Source organism: Pogoniulus pusillus, chromosome 15, assembly GCF_015220805.1.
Source record: "Pogoniulus pusillus isolate bPogPus1 chromosome 15, bPogPus1.pri, whole genome shotgun sequence".
Classification (NCBI taxonomy): Eukaryota; Metazoa; Chordata; class Aves; order Piciformes; family Lybiidae; genus Pogoniulus; species Pogoniulus pusillus.
Window position 1 is genome coordinate 23432969 of NC_087278.1, and position 21521 is coordinate 23454489.

General features: G+C 46.7%; 1 protein-coding gene across 4 annotated transcripts in view; it reads right to left on the reverse strand.

The window, feature by feature from the left end:
* Positions 1–21521, reverse strand: part of FGD4 (FYVE, RhoGEF and PH domain containing 4) — a 163208-nt gene that overhangs the window by 21181 nt on the left and 120506 nt on the right. For all 4 annotated transcript variants that reach the window (XM_064155766.1, XM_064155767.1, XM_064155770.1 and 1 more), the window contains 4 exons: positions 8656–8745; positions 5588–5733; positions 3399–3555; positions 987–1125 (listed from right to left, as the gene is read on the reverse strand). In XM_064155766.1, the coding sequence (XP_064011836.1) occupies positions 987–1125; positions 3399–3555; positions 5588–5733; positions 8656–8745 (532 nt within the window). The remainder of the gene's footprint in view (positions 1–986; positions 1126–3398; positions 3556–5587; positions 5734–8655; positions 8746–21521) is intronic.

Here is a 21521-nt window from a genome sequence, read left to right on the forward strand (position 1 = left end):
CATAGTAAAGATTTCATAGTAAAAAAATTCATAGTAAAGATTTCATAGTAAAAGATCTCATACAAAAAATTTCATAGTAAAAATAAAGTAAAAATTTCATAGTAAAAGTTTCATATTAAAGATTTCATAGTAAAAGATTTCATAGTAAAAGATTTCATAGTAAAAGATTTCATAGTAAAAGATTTCATAGTAAAAGATTTCATAGCAAAAAATTTCATAGTAAAGATTTCATAGTAAAGATTTAATAAGGATTTCATAGTAAAAGATCTCATACAAAAAAATTCATAGTAAAAATTTCATAGTAAAAGTTTCATAGTAAAGATTTCATAGTCAAAGATTTCATAGTCAAAGATTTCATAGTAAAAGATGTCATAGTCAAGATTTCATACTAAAAATATCATAGTAAAGATTTCATAGCAAAATATGTCATAGTAAAGATTTGATAGTAAAAAATGTCATAGTAAAGATTTCATAGTAAAAGATCTCATACAAAAAAATTCATAGTAAAAATTTCATAGTAAAAATATAGTAAAGATTTAATAGTAAAAGTTTCATAGTAAAAGATTTCATAGTAAAAGATTTCATAGCAAAATATGTCATAGTAAAGATTTCATAGTAAAAAATTTCATGGTAAAGATTTCATAGTAAAGATTTCATAGTAAAATATGTCATAGTAAAGATTTCATAGTAAAAAATTTCATAGTAAAGATTTCATACTAAAAAATCATAGTAAAAGACTTCATAGTAAAAGATTTCATAGTAAAAGTTTCATAGTAAAGATTTCATAGTAAAAGATTTCATATTCACTCTTAAAACAGTTTTCTTTTTCCCCCCAAAGAATCCTACAACTCCCCTGAAGAGATTCTCTAATTCCTTTGGGCAAGACTTTACTTCTTCACTGTATTTTCCTTGCAAATCTCTTTACCTTACAGTATCCTCTCACACCTATCTTATTTCAGCCATTTCAATTACTAGAAGATACTTACTTTCAGCATCTTTCCAGTCTAGAGAATCCTGAGGCAGCTTCCTTAGGTAGTCCTTCAGAAGCATCTCGTAGCGTGGAATGCGCTGTACTGGCTCTAGCATGTGATGTTGCAATGTCAAATTTCCACACACTTTTTCCTTCTAAAAGATTGCAAACATATTTCAGTGTAGCAGGCAAAAAATGTTATCATGATACAGTGAAGTAAAAACGATGACCGATGAAACAGAAACAATGCATTTTGAAGCACGAGTGCAAGACCTTCAGGTAGAAATGAAAAGCTACTTTACAAATTCAAGCATTTAGAAGTTCTTGCCTGAAAACAATTGTAAAAACTTTCTGAAGGGTACAGCAGTAAGCACCCAATTCGTCCAGGAGGATGGAGCCAGGCTCTGCTGGGAGATGGCTGATGAGAGGACAAGGGGCAATGGGTGGAAGCTGAGGCATAGGAAGTTTCATTTAAACATGAGGAGGATTTTTTAACCTGTGAGGGTGACAGAACACTGTGGAGTCTCCCTCTCTGGAGGTATTCAAACCCTGTCTGCATGTGTTCCTGTGTGATCTGGCATAGGAGATCCTACTCTGGCAGGGGGTTTGGACTGGATTCTCTTTGGAGGTCCCTTCCAGCCCCTAACATTCTATGATTCTAAATTCCAATGTATTTCAAATGAGGTTTGTAGTAACCCAGGCAAGAGAATTCCAATTGAATAAGAACAGTTCATGATCAGGTATTAGGAAAAAAAGCCACTTCAGTGGGCCACCAAGGTATATTTTACCCATCCGAGGCAATGTTTTCTCTGAGCTTCATTCATCAGGTAAACTCAGCCATGTTTTAAGAATCATAGATTCAATCAGGTTGGAAGAGACCTCCAAGATCATCCAGTCCAACCTGGCACCCAGCCCTGTCCAATCAACCAGACCATGGCACTAAGTGCCTCATCCAGACTTTGCTTGAACACCTCCAGGGACGGCGACTCCACCACCTCCCTGGGCAGCCCATTCCAATGCCAATCACTCTCTCTGCCAACAACTTCCTCCTAACATCCAGCCTAGACCTCCCCCAGCACAACTTGAGACTGTGTCCCCTTGTTCTACTGCTGGTTGCCTGGGAAAAGAGACCAACCCCCACCTGGCTACAGCCTCCCTTCAGGTAGTTGTAGACAGCAATGAGGTCTGCCCTGAGCCTCCTCTTCTGCAGGCTGCATATTTATTTCCACTATCTTAGATGTAATTAAATGATTACATTAAAATGCACATAGTTGTCTTCCCTGGCTTAAAATCACAAGACTACAGAATAGCAGCACTTAAATATGCTAAATACCTTAGCATATTTCCAGATGCTTAGGAAGACACATATCTGCCAAAGCTACAGGGAGCACTAGAGCATACAAAAAGCACCCTTGAAAAGAATGGTGCATTGCTTAACTGTTAAGCCTTTTGTGCCTCAGCATTTGGGGTTACATAACTCACAGCTAAAGTGTAGTGCTCTGCATAGCAGCACTGCTTGTGAGCCAACAAGAGTACTTTTGGATTCAATGCAAGGATCTACAGCTGTGCTGGTAAATCACTTTAACCTAAACCAGTATTCACTTTCCATATCTATGACAAAATGTGGCACTGCTTTAGTCTTCTCATGTTGCAACCTTTCTACTTTAGTGCTCTATGCTGCACTGAAAGGGAGCTCTGGTTGGTTTGTATCCCTCCTGCTGGCTCCAGCTCCTTCCCACCCCCTGCCAAATACTGTGGCATGATGTGGCACCACAAATGGTCCTTTCTTAATTGCTTTCAGTGCTTTACTGGTCTCCAGTGCAGCAAAAGCAGAGTCTGCTTCCCATGCTGCTCCAGCTCCTGGCTGTAAGTCACCTTCTGCAGCTTAAACCTTCAGATTAACCAGGGGGATTGGAGCCTTTGGTCTATTCCTCATAGAGGATCAAGCTGGTGGTAAGGCAAGGGTGGCTGAAGGCTGCCCAGAGGCTGAACTCCCAGCAGGGACCATCAGAGGATGGGCCAAGGGAACAGAGCTGCTGGCAGATGAAAAACTTCTTCTCCCAAAAGGTTGCCAAGCCCTCACCCAGGCTGCCCAGGGCACAGGTGGAGTCCCCATCCCTGGAGGGGCTTGGAAGCTGTGTAGATATGGTGCTGAAGGACATGCTTTAGTGGTGGACTTGGTAGTGGTTGGCTAACAGTTGGACTTGGTGACCTTAGAGGTCTCTTCCAACCCAAGTGATTCTGTCATTCTGTCTGGACTTGTATGTGGATTTGTGCACAAGTGGAGGGCAAAGAAGAAACAGAATGTGAGGTAGATAAAAACAACCTCCCTTAGTTCTAAGGACTTTGGGGTTTAATTTTCTCTTTAATGCTTTTTTAACCTATGTATTTCCACAGGTGTTTGTGTCTTTGTTATTGTTCCCCTTACCTGGATGTCTTGAATAATGAATTTGAACTGAGGTGACCTTTCAGTCCACGTTTTCACCAACTCCATTGCATTATCAAAGTTCTTCACATACTCTCCATACATCTTGAGGAAAGGAGCTAACTTCTGCAGAATGTCTCCAATTCTGGGGGTGGCAGCCCTGCAAAGCAAGAGGGTGGAATCTCAGAGCAAACAGGAAAGGAAAATAAGTCACACAAGGTTATAAAGCTCTTTGAAGAATTTAACAGAGAATCCTTCCGTTTGGGACTGCCTCCTACAGAGTTCCAATGGAGCCACAGAAAAAGACCTGAATTCACATAGAGCGTTAGTGTCCTATAGCACATCATCAGAGCACTAAACAAAGAAAGAAGGTGTGCTGCTTTGAAGCTAGCTAGAAAGTTTTGGTGAGAAGAACTAGATCATAGGCTGTGAAAGGAAAGCAATGGTGATGTCTACTTCCCTCAGAGTCTTGCTGAACAAGCAATGTAGGTACAGAAAGACTTTGTATTTCTGTATTATCAAACCACAATGCTATTCACCTCTACAGTCTGAAAACTCTAGTATTAAATAGCTGACCTATTAACCATGACTTGTGGCACTGCATTTAAAACTGCCATCACTGCAAGAGATCATTGGTCTGTCGAATGGCAGCACAGCAAAAGCAACTGCAGAACAACAGGTTTCCAATGTACAAGCTAACAGGCATCCTACAAAGCTGAGAGTTGCCTTTTTAGGGCAGAACAGATTATGTGAGTAGGTCAGCTCTGCAACTGATAGGTCCAAACTTTTTGTTGAAAGAGTGAAATAACTTCTTCAACAACCTGCCCCAGATGCTATCAGGCAGCACTCCTATATCCTTCCCTAGGTATCTACTATTTGTCATACTCAAGTACAAAAGACAGAGCTAGATAATTATTTTGTTTGATGTGAGATCACTGTTATGCTCTGTAATGCTCTTTTCATGGGCAATATATTGCAACAAGGCTGTTTCCAGTGTTTTCAAGCCATATGTTGTAAAAGATACTCAACTGCAGCTGTTGCTCAACTCATTTGAAATGAAACCAGCAGTTAACTCAATTTCTGCCCAGTGAGCTTAGATTCACACTGTCCTTTCTTATAGAATCATAGAATCAACCAGGTTGGAAGAGATCTCCAAGATCATCCAGTCCAACCTAGCACCCAGCCCTATCCAGTCAACCAGACTATGGCACTAAGTGCCTCATCCAGGCTTTTCTTGAATACCTCCAGGGATGGTGACTCCACCACCTCCCTGGGCAGCTCATTCCAATGGCAAATCCTGTGCACCAGGGCAGGATAAAGATACTGAGCTATCTTTCTGTGTTGATTACAGAGTATAATTACAGCTCAGCTATTCTTCTTGTTTCCTCCTAACAGAAATTAAGAGAAGTTGGAGGGAAAATGACCCCAAAATACACCTGTCATGGATTTTTATTTCAAAACAGAAAACCAAATTGCAGTAGACCAAGCATGTATCCCACCTTGCTACAGACAGCAATGATGACCAAGATTACTGTGCTACACCAGTAACAACTACCTGAAGGGGCATTGTAGCCAGGTGGGGGGTGGCCTCTTCTCCCAGGCAACCAGCAATAGAACAAGGGGACACAGTCTCAAGTTGTGCCAGGGTAGGTATAGGCTGGATATTAGGAAGAAGTTCTTCACAGAGAGAGTGATTGGCATTGGGATGGGCTGCCCAGGGAGGTGGTGGAGGCACCGTGCCTGGGGGTCTTCAAGAAAAGCCTGGATGAGGCACTTAGTGCCATGGTCTGGTTGATTGGTTAGGGCTGGGTGCTAGGTTGTAGTGGATGATCTTGGAGGTCTCTTCCAACCTGGTTGATTCTATGATTCTATGCCTGTTGTTTATCTCGCTTTTATACTCTGTGACATGCATTCATCAGGTAGGATACCATCTCAGTCTGAAGCCCTAATTCAGTGATGCATTCCATCATGAGTGATCTCTTGGCTTCAGCAAGATTATTTTGAGCAAACGATGCAAATTCTCTACTGAGTCAGATCCTGATGAAGAGTGGAAGAGCAGATGTTCTCCTACCCACAGTACTTCCTGGGCCAGGAACAATTAATGATGAAGATACCTTCCCTACCTCAACCCTTTGGCAGTACTTCTACAGACACAGCTTTAGCAGTATATTAACCAGGGAGTCACCTCTTACCATTCTTGCATTCTTTTCTCGAGTTCTGGAAGTAAGAATTTACTGTGGAAAGCATTTATTGAGGAAATATTAGAGAAGATTTTGTTAATCACTTCAGCTGGAAATGAACCTCTGTTTGCTTCCTCAAGGAGTCTGGAATAGAACACCTGCAACACAGAAAAAGAGCCTATTATCTTTAAGCAGTAGAAAACCACCTACCCACCCCTCCTACTCCAACTGAGACAAGATGAATATTTCAATAACATAGATCATGACAAACTCATTTAATCTCTTTCCCTCACCAGAAGTTAAAAGCTTCTCTCCTTTATATCCCACTTAATTTCTTGTGAGCCAGGCAAGCACTGCAGGCAGAGCTGGCAGGAAGGAAGCCAAACTGAAGTAGTGCCATTTTGGATGGACTCCAGGCATCCTGTCTGTTTAAACAGCTAGATCATCACAGCTTTCCCAGTCTTGCAGTCATATTTTCCACTCTTGCCTTCTTTTCAATTTGCATAATGTCTGATCACCACTAGCCCAACCTCTTTGCAAGTAGCTGGCAAACTATGGGTGGTCTGCACAACATCTAAAACACAAAAAGGGCCCAGTTCTTACCAGATTCTACTACAGTCTCTTGAAAACAATAAATTAGCAAAAAATGAATAATAAAAAAGAACAAACTCCCCCCACCAAAAAACAGCCAAGCAAAAAAACCCAAAACCCTAAAAAAGAACAAAACTCCCCCCCACAAACCCCAACCCAAACCAAACAGACAAAATCACCAAAAAACACAAACCCAAGAAATAATCCCCAAACTTTCCCAATCAGTGAGTTCTACCTGACTAGGGACAGCTACAAAACAGCTACAGGCACACATGGCTGCTAATGTGCCCATCACACAGATCAGTATTTGTGGACTATGCTCCCTCTAACTCCCTTCTCTGATGCCTAAACAGACTGCATCTCCCTACAAAGTTTGAGTAAGGGCTTGGAAAGGGAGTGTGACAACTTCCAGAATTCTGGCCAGTTAATATTTGCAAAAGAGGCAGAAAAGCAATGACTTTATGACAGCATCAAGGAAAATAATTCTCCAACACCCATCAATTATTCTCCATCACCCATCAATTATTCTCCATCACCCATCAATTATTCTCCATCACCCATCAGAAAAATAAAAGAGTGAAGCAAACTTTTCCCTATATTTTTAAACATCTCTAAATCAAAGCTCTTTTTCTTTCATTTTTGGCAGTATTTTGTCTTTTGAAACACACTTTGTCTGTGGATCTGCTAGGTAAATCTACTGTCAAGAGGACTTTTATTTGATCTCCAAGCAGTCTGCACAATTGTTCCATCAGCTGAGACTTTACTTTTCATCAGTGATTTTTACAAGACCTCTGCATTAGACCTGAGAAATTTAAACAGCTATGTCTGACAGATAGACCATGGATGAAGGCAATGCAAAGCTATAAGTAACCAGGTAAAATGGATATAAAGGTGAAAATGTAGCCAAGACATAGCAAAGGAAGATACTCAAGAACTACAGACTTTCATATTTAAGGAATAGAAATTTGATTCTAGACAAGAATTCAACTCTTTCCTTGCAGGAAGATTAATTTCCATTCATTTCAATATTTAGTCTAAACACATAATGGGAAAATAGGGAATATACATTTTTAAATGGACATCTTCTTAGGTTCATTGACACTAAGGAGAAATTCTGATTGGGTGGTTCAGATATGAATTATTTTAGTAGTTTTCCAGGGGCAGGTGGTTTCAGCATTGCAAAATGACATCCTTCTCCATTTCACCAGAAGACAAGAAATGGTTGCCCATCCTCTTTCTTGGGTAGCCTACCAGTATGCACTACTATTGCTCAGGGTGACATTTACACACAGAGAACATGCTTCAGGAATAGCCACACACCTTTAATATTGAAAAAAGAAACATAGGCAAAAGCAAATGACTGTCTGGAAAAGTCAGCAGAAGATACCATCTCTTGTGTGCTTTATCGTAGCCATTCAAGTGAATTCAAGGCAAGGACAGGGAAAAACCAAATGCAAGGACAGGGAAAACCAATGCAAGGACAGGGAAAACCAAATGCAAGGACAGGGAAAAACCAAATGCAAGGACAGGGAAAACCAAATTCAAGGACAGGGAAAACCAAATTCAAGGACAGGGAAAACCAAATGCAAGGACAGGGAAAACCCAAATGCAAGGACAGGGAAAAACAAATGCAAGGACAGGGAAAACAAATGCAAGGACAGGGAAAACCAAATGCAAGGACAGGAAAAAACAAATGCAAGGACAGGAAAAACCAAATGCAAGGACAGGAAAAACCAAATGAAAGGACAGGAAAAAACCAATGCAAGGACAGGAAAAACCAAATGCAAGGACAGGAAAAAACAAATGAAAGGACAGGAAAAAACAAATGCAAGGACAGGAAAAAAATGAATGCAAGGACAGGAAAAACCAAATGCAAGGACAGGGAAAAACCAAATGCAAGGACAGGGAAAAACCAAATGCAAGGACAGGAAAAACCAAATGCAAGGACAGGGAAGACACAAATTCAAGGAAAGGAAAAACCAAATTCAAGGACAGGGAAAAACCAAATGCAAGGACAGGAAAAACCAAATGCAAGGACAGGAAAAACCAAATGCAAAGACAGGAAAAACAAACGCAAGGACAGGAAAAAACCAAATGCAAGGACAGGAAAAAACAAATGCAAGGACAGGAAAAGCAAATGCAAGGACCGGGAAAACAAATGCAAGGACCGGGAAAACAAATGCAAGGACCGGGAAAACAAATTCAGGGACAGAGAAAACAAATTCAAGGACAGGAAAAAAAGAAATTCCAGAACAGAGGAAAAAAACCAAATTCAAGTACACAAAACCCCACAAATTCAAGTACAGAAAAAAAACACAAATTCAAGTACAGAAAAAAAACACAAATTCAAGTACAGAAAAAACAAATTCAAGAGCAGGAAAAACAAATTCAAGAGCAGGAAAAACAAATTCAAGAGCAGGAAAAACAAATTCAAGGACAGGAAAACCAAAAATTCAAGGAGAGGAAAACCAAATTCAAGGACAATGTACCCCATCTAGCAGGTCAAGGCGGCTAACGTAGGCTTTTTCTGTTTGCAGAAGTTCATTGGCAATTTTGTGTCGTTTCTGTTCATCTGTCTCCTGTAGGAAAATAAGAGCAGCTCTTAGGACACTGGAGGAAACATAACTGAATTGAAAAGACACATGGTTACCTTACAGTGCAACTAATAAAAGATACCCATTTTGAGAGAAGTGAACTTTCCAAGAGTCTAATAACAGATGTGGAAGTCAGAGGAGGATAAAAATCTGCCAAACTGCAGCACGAAACTCAAAGCCCCAAACAAGTAACATTTCCCAGTTAGTACAGGAATCTTTGCCAAAAGCACCAGCTCCCTACTTCACAGAGCAGCTCACATCCTGGTAACTGAGTACCACTGACCTTTCAGAGCTGGAAGAACTGGCGTGCAGAGTAAGAGGGAACAGATGGGATTAGTTGGTGTTCACCCCCACCCGTTTCAAAGTATCTGAACTGCACATTCTTTGCATGACAGAATTACTGAAAAATAACCACACAAAATGTTTAATGTTCATCAGCACACTCATTGCTGATTAATTGCTGACTGCAATTTGAGTGCTCCTTCGTTAGATCTTTATGGAAGTCACTTTTGCATCTTGAGGGAAGTGTTTACTTTGAAGTCCTGAGGGAGTTGGGGCTGTTCAGCCTGGGCAAGAGGAGGCTCAGGGCTGACCTCATTGCTGCCTACAACTACCTGAAGGGAGGCTGTAGCCAGGTGGGGTTGGGCTCTTCTCCCAGACAACCAGCAACAGAACGAGGGGACGCAGTCTCAAGTTGTGCCAGGGGAGGTCTAGGCTGGATGTTAGGAGGAAGTTGTTGGCAGAGAGAGTGATTGGCATTGGAATGGGCTGCCCAGGGAGGTGGTGGAGGCACCATCCCTGAAGGTGTTGAAGCAAAGCTTGGATGAGGCACTTAGTGCCATGGTCTAGTTGACTGGATAGGGCTGGGTGCTAGGTTGGACTAGATGATCTTGGAGGTCTCTTGTTGATTCTATGATTTCAGAAAATACCTTTTGTGATTCTTCTGCTGAACAGAAATTTAATACACCCATTCGAATTTCAAGTGTAAAGCTAAATATGTAAGGATATAAAATTATGAGTTGCTATGAGGAGTTACTTCAAAGCAAACAATGAAAGCACAGCCAATATTAAAACATCAGGGGAAATGCCTCAGGCTCACCAAGTGTCAGATTCAACAAAGTGACACTTCCATCACAAGAGTTTTACTCCAGATTGAGTGCCAGAAATTGCTCACATCTCATGGCACCCAGGTTTTTCCCGAGTAAATGACAGCTTTATTGCAGTGCCTATGGCAAAGTTGCAATTTTCTAAACAGTAGGATAACTTCATACAGAAAAAAACAAAAGAGGAGAGCTTAAAAGAGCTATTTTGGTTTCAGACTGCACATTGCTTTCCACAAGATTATGCTAAACATTTGCAAGTGCATTTATAATGGTGGCTTGCAGAGTACTGAACACTAAAATCTCTTCAGTTAAAGGACTTTTTCAGTTTTCCAGTATAAGTATTCCAAATATGAACACGTTTCAATTCTAATCTGCAGTGTTAACAGCCACACTGCTACATGGCAAGCCTCCTCCCTCAATAGAGCCTTTCAATAGTGACTTCAAAGCTGTTCATTAAATCTACTTTAATCAGCATAGCAACCACAGTTACCTACAGAACAGCACTTTAAGTGCTGTCAAGAGACACTGCAGGGAACTGGAGGATTAGCTCTTACAGCTCCAGCATGCTGTTTCGTGCAGCCTTTTATGAGGCATCTCACATACAGACTTGAGGCACAAAACCATGGAGGCTCCTGGTTCCTTAACAATTTGATTTATTTCTCCCCCTTCCTCAAACCCCACTTTTTCCTCTGGATTACTGCTACAGATCCAATCCATAGTTTTCAGATTACTTGAAACTAATTGAGAGGGGGAAATCATTCATAAAAGATTTGAAAATATCACACAATATCAGAAATTCAGGGGGGAAAAAAAAGCATTTAATCCTCATATCTAAATAGGACAAATCCCTTTTAATTTCTCACTATGCCCTGATCCAATCTTTGCCATACTCTCCATGTTGACCTTAGACATCTTCCTAATTCTTGTACCTTAGTCTCCTTTCTACATGAGTCATACTACCTGACACAAGTCATCTGTGTGGGAAAAAATATGTACACCCTGGAAGTTTTATTTAATCACAGTTCCATGTTCTTATTCCAGACTAACAGCACCCATTTAAAGGCTTCTATTAGTATAAGAACAAAATGGTATTCCCAACCTTCTTTTACAGAAGTCTTTGGTTTCTCACATCACTGTCTCAGTACTTGCCCATGTTATGTGAATTCTAAGCTGCATTTTCTTCTGCTAGCTCCATCCTCCTCACCTGTTTCACTGTCTAGATAAGTACCCTATCTAAAGAAAAGGACCTGGTTTTCAGGTCACTTTAGCTTCCTTCCTTTTGGAAACAACAGACCACAGAATAGTTTGCAAGTAGCAGCACCCATCTCCTGTGGGAGTGGTGGCCCCATGTCCTGAGGACATCAGGTGAACTGGGACCAGATGTGTGGGTGTTGGCAAAGCTCTGCTACAGAGGAAGGCACATCTGGTGGAAAGGCTCACTGCTGCACAAAGCTAGTGCTGCAGCTCATGTACATCTGCATGTATATATGTCTTCATTTATTTGCTGCTTCCAGGGAATTCATCTGCAGTCATCTCAGCTCTGCCGCAGTGCCTACCATGCTGAGCTACACATCTACCCCCAGGTGCCCATCCATGCCTCCTTGAAACAGACAAAGAAGCAGCAGCCAAGTTACGGACTCAGACAGACCCCAAGAAAAGGGGCTTAGCTTCTGCAGACCTGAGTTGGGCTATTCTCAGTAGCAAAAAGCAAACCTTACAACAAAAGCTTGGAAGTAAATCCTGGATGTTTGTGACAGCGAGAATGACTCAGAGCCATTAGTTATTAGAGCTGCTTCAGAAAACAGCCCTAAAAAACCACGTAGAAATACTGGAGAAAAATTCTGAAAAGGAAACAAATAATTGAAGCCATTAACTTAGTACTCAACTTCTAGAAGTCTTCAGTGCCTTCCTAAAGAGCTATTGTATGAAATCTGTCTGTTGGCCAGTCTGATTTGCAAAATCAAGTATATAAAGGGAGATTAGCCTTTCTATATTCTGCCCTCCCACATCCAGCCCTTCTGCACCCTGCCCTCCCACATTGAGCCCTTCCGCACCCTGCCCTTCCACATCCAGCCCTTCTGCACCCTGCCCTTCCATATCCAGCCCTTCTGTACCCTGCCCTCCCACACTGAGCCCTTCCGCACCCTGCCCTTCCACACTGAGCCCTTCTGCACCCCACCCTTCCACATCCAGCCCTTCTGCACCCTGCCCTTCCACATCCAGCCCTTCCGCACCCTGCCCTCCCACATTGAGCCCTCCTGCACCCTGCCCTTCCACATCCAGCCCTTCCGCACCCTGCCCTCCCACATCGAGCCCTTCCGCACCCTGCCCTTCCACATCCAGCCCTTCTGTACCCTGCCCTCCCACACTGAGCCCTTCCGCACCCTGCCCTTCCACATCCAGCCCTTCTGTACCCTGCCCTTCCACATCCAGCCCTTCTGCACCCTGCCCTTCCACATCCAGCCCTTCTGCACCCTGCCCTCCCACATCCAGCCCTTCTGCACCCTGCCCTCCCACATTGAGCCCTTCTGTACCCTGCCCTCCCACATTGAGCCCTTCCGCACCCTGCCCTTCCACATCCAGCCCTTCTGCACCCTGCCCTTCCACACTGAGCCCTTCTGCACCCTGCCCTCCCACATTGAGCCCTTCCGCACCCTGCCCTTCCACATTGAGCCCTTCCGCACCCTGCCCTTCCACATCCAGCCCTTCTGCACCCGGCCCTTCCACATCCAGCCCTTCTGCACCCTGCCCTCCCACATCAAGCCCTTCTGCACCCTGCCCTTCCACATCCAGCCCTTCTGCACCCTGCCCTTCCACATCCAGCCCTTCTGTACCCTGCCCTCCCACACTGAGCCCTTCCGCACCCTGCCCTTCCACATCCAGCCCTTCTGCACCCTGCCCTCCCACATTGAGCCCTTCTGCACCCTGCCCTTCCACATTGAGCCCTTCCGCACCCTGCCCTTCCACATCGAGCCCTTCCGCACCCTGCCCTTCCACATCCAGCCCTTCTGTACCCTGCCCTTCCACATCCAGCCCTTCTGCACCCTGCCCTTCCACATTGAGCCCTTCTGTACCCTGCCCTCCCACATCGAGCCCTTCTGCACCCTGCCCTTCCACATTGAGCCCTTCCGCACCCTGCCCTTCCACATTGAGCCCTTCTGCACCCTGCCCTCCCACATTGAGCCCTTCCGCACCCTGCCCTCCCACATTGAGCCCTTCCGCACCCTGCCCTTCCACATCCAGCCCTTCCGTACCCTGCCCTTCCACATCCAGCCCTTCCGCACCCTGCCCTTCCACATCCAGCCCTTCTGCACCCTGCCCTTCCACATCCAGCCCTTCTGCACCCTGCCCTTCCACATCCAGCCCTTCTGCACCCTGCCCTTCCACATCCAGCCCTTCCGCACCCTGCCCTTCCACATCCAGCCCTTCTGCACCCTGCCCTTCCACATCCAGCCCTTCTGCACCCTGCCCTTCCACATCCAGCCCTTCTGCACCCTGCCCTTCCACATCCAGCCCTTCCGCACCCTGCCCTTCCACATTCAGCCCTTCTGTACCCTGCCCTCCCACATTGAGCCCTTCCGCACCCTGCCCTTCCACATTCAGCCCTTCTGCACCCTGCCCTTCCACATTGAGCCCTTCTGCACCCTGCCCTTCCACATCCAGCCCTTCTGTACCCTGCCCTCCCACATTGAGCCCTTCTGCACCCTGCCCTTCCACATTGAGCCCTTCCGCACCCTGCCCTCCCACATTGAGCCCTTCCGCACCCTGCCCTCCCACATTGAGCCCTTCCGCACCCTGCCCTTCCACATCCAGCCCTTCTGCACCCTGCCCTTCCACACTGAGCCCTTCTGCACCCTGCCCTCCCACACTGAGCCCTTCTGCACCCTGCCCTCCCACATTGAGCCCTTCCGCACCCTGCCCTTCCACATCCAGCCCTTCTGCACCCTGCCCTTCCACATCCAGCCCTTCTGTACCCTGCCCTCCCACATTGAGCCCTTCTGCACCCTGCCCTTCCACATCCAGCCCTTCTGCACCCTGCCCTTCCACATCCAGCCCTTCTGCACCCTGCCCTTCCACATTGAGCCCTTCTGTACCCTGCCCTCCCACATTGAGCCCTTCTGCACCCTGCCCTTCCACATCCAGCCCTTCTGCACCCTGCCCTTCCACATCCAGCCCTTCTGCACCCTGCCCTTCCACATTGAGCCCTTCTGCACCCTGCCCTCCCACATTGAGCCCTTCCGCACCCTGCCCTTCCACATTGAGCCCTTCCGCACCCTGCCCTTCCACATCCAGCCCTTCTGTACCCTGCCCTTCCACATTGAGCCCTTCCGCACCCTGCCCTTCCACATCCAGCCCTTCTGCACCCTGCCCTTCCACATCCAGCCCTTCTGCACCCTGCCCTTCCACATTGAGCCCTTCTGTACCCTGCCCTCCCACATTGAGCCCTTCCGCACCCTGCCCTTCCACATCCAGCCCTTCCACATTGAGCCCTTCTGTACCCTGCCCTCCCACATCCAGCCCTTCTGCACCCTGCCCTCCCACATTCAGCCCTTCCACATCCAGCCCTTCTGCACCCTGCCCTCCCACATTGAGCCCTCCCACATTCAGCCCTTCTGCACCCTGCCCTTCCACATTCAGCCCTCCCACATCCAGCCCTTCTGCACCCTGCCCTCCCACATTCAGCCCTTCTGCACCCTGCCCTCCCACATTCAGCCCTTCTGCATCCAGCCCTTCTGCACCCTGCCCTTCCACATTCAGCCCTTCTGTACCCTGCCCTTCCACATCCAGCCCTTCTGTACCCTGCCCTTCCGCACCCTGCCCTTCCGCACCCTGCCCTTCCACATCCAGCCCTTCCGCACCCTGCCCTTCCGCACCCTGCCCTCCCACATTCAGCCCTTCTGCACCCTGCCCTCCCACATTCAGCCCTTCTGCACCCTGCCCTCCCACATTCAGCCCTTCTGCATCCAGCCCTTCTGCACCCTGCCCTTCCCCATTCAGCCCTTCCACATCCAGCCCTTCCACATCCAGCCCTTCCGCACCCAGCCCTTCTGCACCCTGCCCTTCCGCACCCTGCCCTTCCGCACCCTGCCCTTCTGCACCCTGCCCTTCCACATCCAGCCCTTCCGCACCCTGCCCTTCCGCACCCTGCCCTTCCACATCCAGCCCTTCCACATCCAGCCCTTCCTCACCCTGCCCTTCCACATCCAGCCCTTCCTCACCCTGCCCTTCCACATCCAGCCCTTCCACATCCAGCCCTTCCGCACCCTGCCCTTCCACACCCTGCCCTTCCACATCCAGCCCTTCCACATCCAGCCCTTCCACATCCAGCCCTTCCGCACCCTACCCTTCCGCACCCTACCCTTCCGCACCCTGCCCTTCCACATCCAGCCCTTCCGCACCCTGCCCTTCCACATCCAGCCCTTCCGCACCCTGCCCTTCCACATCCAGCCCTTCCGCATTCAGCCCTTCCACATCCAGCCCTTCCACATCCAGCCCTTCCGCACCCTACCCTTCCGCACCCTACCCTTCCGCACCCTGCCCTTCCACATCCAGCCCTTCCGCACCCTGCCCTTCCACATCCAGCCCTTCCGCACCCTGCCCTTCCGCATCCAGCCCTTCCGCACCCAGCCCTTCCACACCCTGCCCTTCCGCACCCTGCCCTTCCGCACCCTGCCCTTCCACATCCAGCCCTTCCGCACCCTGCCCTTCCGCACCCTGCCCTTCCACATCCAGCCCTTCCACATCCAGCCCTTCCACATCCAGCCCTTCCGCACCCTGCCCTTCCACATCCAGCCCTTCCGCACCCTGCCCTTCCACATCCAGCCCTTCCACATCCAGCCCTTCCTCACCCTGCCCTTCCACATCCAGCCCTTCCGCACCCTGCCCTTCCACACCCTGCCCTTCCACATCCAGCCCTTCCACATCCAGCCCTTCCACATCCAGCCCTTCCGCACCCTACCCTTCCGCACCCTACCCTTCCGCACCCTGCCCTTCCACATCCAGCCCTTCCGCACCCTGCCCTTCCACATCCAGCCCTTCCGCACCCTGCCCTTCCACATCCAGCCCTTCCGCATTCAGCCCTTCCACATCCAGCCCTTCCGCACCCTGCCCTTCCACATCCAGCCCTTCCGCATTCAGCCCTTCCACATCCAGCCCTTCCACATCCAGCCCTTCCACATCCAGCCCTTCCGCACCCTACCCTTCCGCACCCTACCCTTCCGCACCCTGCCCTTCCACATCCAGCCCTTCCGCACCCTGCCCTTCCACATCCAGCCCCTCCGCATTCAGCCCTTCCACATCCAGCCCTTCTGCACCCTGCCCTTCCACATTCAGCCCTTCCACATCCAGCCCTTCCGCACCCTGCCCTCCCACATTCAGCCCTTCCACATCCAGCCCTTCCGCACCCTACTCTCCCACATTCAGCCCTCCCACATTCAGCCCTCCCACACTCAGCCCTCCCACACTCAGCCCTCCTTTGTCTGCAGGGAGCCTTCCTGCCTCTCCTCGTTTGCGGCTCCATTAAGGCGCCGGGTGCATGCAGCTCACTCCGGCCAGCTTAGCAGCGTTTCTTCCCTCTGCCTGAAGTATCTCTAAGTTACCCTGGGATCATTATCACGACTTTGAAAGCGTCTTTCATACATGAGACTTACTTAGGCACCAAAGAGTGGTGAGTACATCTGCTGGAGTGAATGCCAGGACTTCATAAGCATAGACAGAATTTTCCCTGCTTTTGTGTTACTGTTTTCCAAGTTCTGATTGTTTAAAGGGCTTAATTCCGTGCCATTGTTTCCTGTCACCCAAAAATCCAAAGAACCTCAGGGAATTTCCCCGATTTTTCATTAATAAGTAATATCCATACAGAAATTAATAGTCACAATTGATAAAGATTATTAATGTCCAGTACAACTTCAAGCACAACATGTGAATGATTTCAGGGAACATTTCAAACCTGTTCTAATTGGTAACATGTGGGCAACCAAGGTATAAAACCAAACAGAAATGGTTAGAGTGGTGTGCTATCATAGAATCAACCAGCTTGGAAGAGACCTCCAAGATCATCCAGTCCAACCTAGCACCCAGCCCTGGCCAGTCAACTAGACCATGGCACTAAGTGACTCAGCCAGGCTTTTCTTCAACACCTCCAGGGACAGTGAATCCACCACCTCCCATTCCAGTGGAAGCCCATTCCAATGCCAATCACTCTCTCTGACAACAACTTCCTCCTAACATCCAGCCTAGACCTCCCCTGGCACAACTTGAGACTGTGTCCTCCTGTTCTATTGGTGGTTGCCTGGGAGAAGAGACCAACCCCCACCTGGCTACAAGCTCCCTTCAGGTGGTCGTAGACAGCAATGAGGTCACCCCTGAGCCTCCTCTTCTGCAGGCTGCACACCCCCAGCTCCCTCAGCCTCTTCTCCTCATAGGGTTTGTGTTCCAGGCCCCTCACCAGCTTTGTTGCCCTTCTCTGGACATGTTCCAGCACCTCAACATCTCTCTTGAATTGAGGAGCCCAGAACTGGACACAGCACTCAAGGTGTGGCCTGACCAGTGCTGAGTACAGGGGAAGAAGAACCTCCCTTGTCCTGCTGGCCACACTATTCCTGATGCAGGCCAGGATGCCATTGGCTCTCTTGGCCACCTGGGCACACTGCTAGCTCATGTTCAGCTACTATCTACCAGTACCCCCAGGTCCCTCTCTGCCTGGCTGCTCTCCAGCCACTCTGTCCCAGCCTGTAGTGCTGCTTGGGGTTGTCACGGCCAAAGTGCAGAACCCTGCACTTGGCCTTGTTCAATGTCATCCCCTTGTCCTCTGCCCACCCATCCAGCCTGTCCAGGTCCCTCTGCAGGGCTCTCCTACCCTCCAACAGATGGACACCTGCTCCTAGCTTGGTGTCATCTGCAAACTTACTGATGCTGGACTCAATCCCCTGGTCCAGATCATCAATAAAGATATCGAACAGGACTGGGCCCTGATCCTTGGGGAACACCACATTCACATTAGAGGTACACAATTGCAGTTTCTGATCAAAACATTACAAGTGTGAGATAGCAGCAGGTGCATCAGGCAGGACTGTAAACATATCTCTGTATGGCTGCTTACAGTAACCATTTCACCAGGGCTTAGTTAAATATTATTCTTAAGCATTCATAGTAAGGATTCTAAGGATACGCAGGAAACACAAACAAGTAACTTCCACCTAAATTCTTCTCAAACTCTGAAACTAAGAAGAGGTAAGAAATACACTGCTGAGAGGATGAAGTTTTCATCTCCGTGTTCCAATTTCCTAGCACTGTTTTCCCATCCTCCTAAGCTTGCAAAAACGATGATCGTATGCGGTCGCGGGAAGCCAGCGGAGGCGGGATCGGGGTGCTGACGAGACCCCTCAGCCTGAGCTAGCTGCAAGCTGTACAGTACACTTTATTGAGGCAGGACAGCAGCTTATGTGCTGCTTGGAAAGGGCGTGCATAACTAACTTAGTTTGAGATTGGTACATGTGGAAAGTACAGATTGGCTGAAGGTTATGTCTGAAATACAGATAGGTCAATCTATGTCAACAGTCCTGTGGTGTCCGGCCCCTGCAGCTGGCAGGCTCTGCCTCCCACAGCTGCATGCCAGGGGTGCCACCCACTGCCTGGCATCCTGCCTCTGAGATGGACTTAAGGACACTTCCCAGCACGGGTTCACTGACTGCTTATCAACTTATGTCCTGTTAGCAAGAAATCCTTCCACAATCATATAAAGCAGCCTTTACATAAATCTAAAATCCAATATAACCATAGCTTACTTCACAAACCCAGGGGCTTTGCACTAATATATTGTGTCACACAGAATGAGAGACCTAAAACATGAAAAAATATAGTTCAGTCTAGGTTGTTCTTGTTAGTTTGTAGTGCTGAGTATATTCTAAAGTTACAGAGTGGGGCTTTCTTGTCTAAGGTTCCATTACCTGTCTTGGTTCTAATTTAAATTCCCAGAGACTCAAATAGATTTGATAGAATCAAAGAACAATTTTATAGAGTGCCCTTCCCTCTTCCCCCTTCTTTCCCAAAAGAAAGGAATTAGATGGAGAGGGAGGAAAAGGTAAGCACACACAAAGAAATAATCTCACTCTCATTTGGAAGTTAAAAAAGAAGAGAAGTTTAACAATAAATTAAAAAGGTGTCTGAGGTAGGGAAGTTACAAAGGGATAGGGAAGGGAAAACAAATACAAAATGTGTAAATACAAGCAGATTTTGATGGTGATGGCTTTGGCTGCCTCGTGGGTGATGGCCACGTGGTAAAACAAAGAGAACCAGGAACAGGATGGTAATGCTGGTAAGCAGGGAGTGCACAAAGAGTGAACAGGCAGTCCCCCTGCTTTTATGGACCTTTAGGCAGGAAGGGGGAGTGAGCTAAGCATCACCTGGTAGTGTTCAGACCCAGCCCTGAGGAGGGGTCAAGACCACCTAGGGTCAGGTTCAAGGACACTCTCCCTCGAGGGTTAACCCTGTACAGTTGTGCTTGTTAGTTTATAATGATGAGTATATTCTAAAGATACAGAGTGGGGCTCTCTTGTCTGAAGTTGTTCATCATTTGCTGTCATCCTCTCATGATAACTGCTGTTATGGGAGATAGATTCGTAACCTCCTCTGTCTTAAAACTAATGAAAGTAATGTGACAGAAGCTAGACTAACTGTAAGTGAAGCTTGTTTGGGATTTTATTAAGTTTGTCCTTAATTATTTCTGGTTTTGGGAGTAGAAGTGGGTACTTCCATGCTGGCTAAATAATGCAGCAGTATTAGTTAGCACTGGTACTAACCTAATGATTGCCTAAACAATTAGGCAACCTGAACTGAGATTCTGTGATCTCATAGCTGCTTCATGATCCAACCCTTTCTTCCCTATCCATTGGGAAGTATAAATGTAGATTGCAAAAATAAGTTGATATTTCCATTAACCTCCTGAGTCCTCAGATTCTGCAGCCAAAGAAAGCACTAAGCTTTCAAGCCCTGCAATGATAGTCCTGACACACCTGACATATTAATGGTATAGGACAGTCCATTGAAGAAATGATGGATTTCTTGCACAGCAACCAAGAAAAGCAGTAAAGGTTCTGGTATCCCTAAAAGGGGATTGAATCATGGAGGTCTGTTCCAACCTGGTTGACTCTAAGATCATCCAGTCCAACCTAGCACCCAGCCCTATCCAGTCAACTAGACCATGGCACTAAGTGCCTCAGCCAGGCTTTTCTTCAACACCTCCAAGGACAGTGAATCTACCACCTCCCTGGGCAGCCCATTCCAATGCCAATCACTCTCTCTGACAACAACTTCCTCCTAACATCCAGCCCAGACCTCCCCTGGCACAACTTGAGACTGTGTCCCCTTGTTCTGTTGCTGGGTGACTGGCAGAAGAGACCAACCCCACCTGGCTACAACCTCACTTCAGTAGTTGCAGGCAGCAATGAGGTCATCTCTGAGCCTCCTCTTCTCCAGGCTGCACACCCCCAGCTCCCTCAGTCTCTCCTCACAGGGCTGTGCTCCAGGCCCCTCCCCAGCTTTGATGCCCTTCTCTGGACACATTCCAGTATCTCAACATCTCTAAGGTTGTAAGATGGTAATAGTCTTCTCAAGAGGATTCACATATTTATATTAACTGCTAAAGTTACACAGTTTTGTTCATTATTCACTACTGCAAAAGATGACCATAAATTTTAGAACCCAGAAGTTAGCTTTGCAGCAGAGTTTTCCCCATTGCAGTCAAAAGTTTGCCTTACATTTACCATTACACAGTTTCCTGAAGGTTTTGCACCCGAAACACCAGAGCTCCCAATACTGCCATTAAAAAGAAGATGTCAAGTAAGGACTATTAAAGATGCACAATGGATTTTTCTCCATCTGTGCCAGGCACGCAGTCTACATCCCTGCTTCTTACCAGTCCCACAACAAACAACAAAGCATTTTTGTCTCCTTGTGTTCAATTAGATCTAGCAGCAGATTTCACACAAGATGTTATTCAGGAAGTTAATTGATTGGGATGTTCTTGTACTTGTCAGCCTCCACATTAATTATAGGCAAACTGAATTTTATGACAGAAGGTGTTTCTGCAGCAAGGCAGGGAGCTTTTCACTTTGGTCTGGGTTTTTTGGTGGTATGTGTGGCTTGTGACTTTCCTATCAACCCAGTAAATAAGAGAAATAAAGCATCCTCTACTCTGGTTACTTGAAAAAGTGCTTCAGAACACTGCCAAGTTTAATAAGTTTTGCCTCAGCTTTTCCAGAACTTGCAATAATATAACTTCAGTCAGACCTGCAGTGATAAGAGGGGGAAACAACCAATGGTAAGAGCAACACTCTTTTAAAACAAGCTTTCTTTTCCAAGGAAAAAAAAAGGTCATTTCTGCTCTGAATTTGTGCCACTCTTCAATTCAATTCCCCTTTTCTGGCACTGGACTTCTGCTGTATGTGTATGCATTTACAAAGAGACAGCAGCACTATTTTCTCTTCCCTAAATTAGGAAATACAGCATCAACATCAAAATATATATCCTATGTGTAATTTGAAGTTTGCCTGTGACTCACATGCATCTGCTCCTCTTGCTTTTACTGAATTATATCTACATTTGCCTAATTAAAAAGGGCAGAAGAGTCTGTGCAGTGCAACTTCAACTGGCCCACAT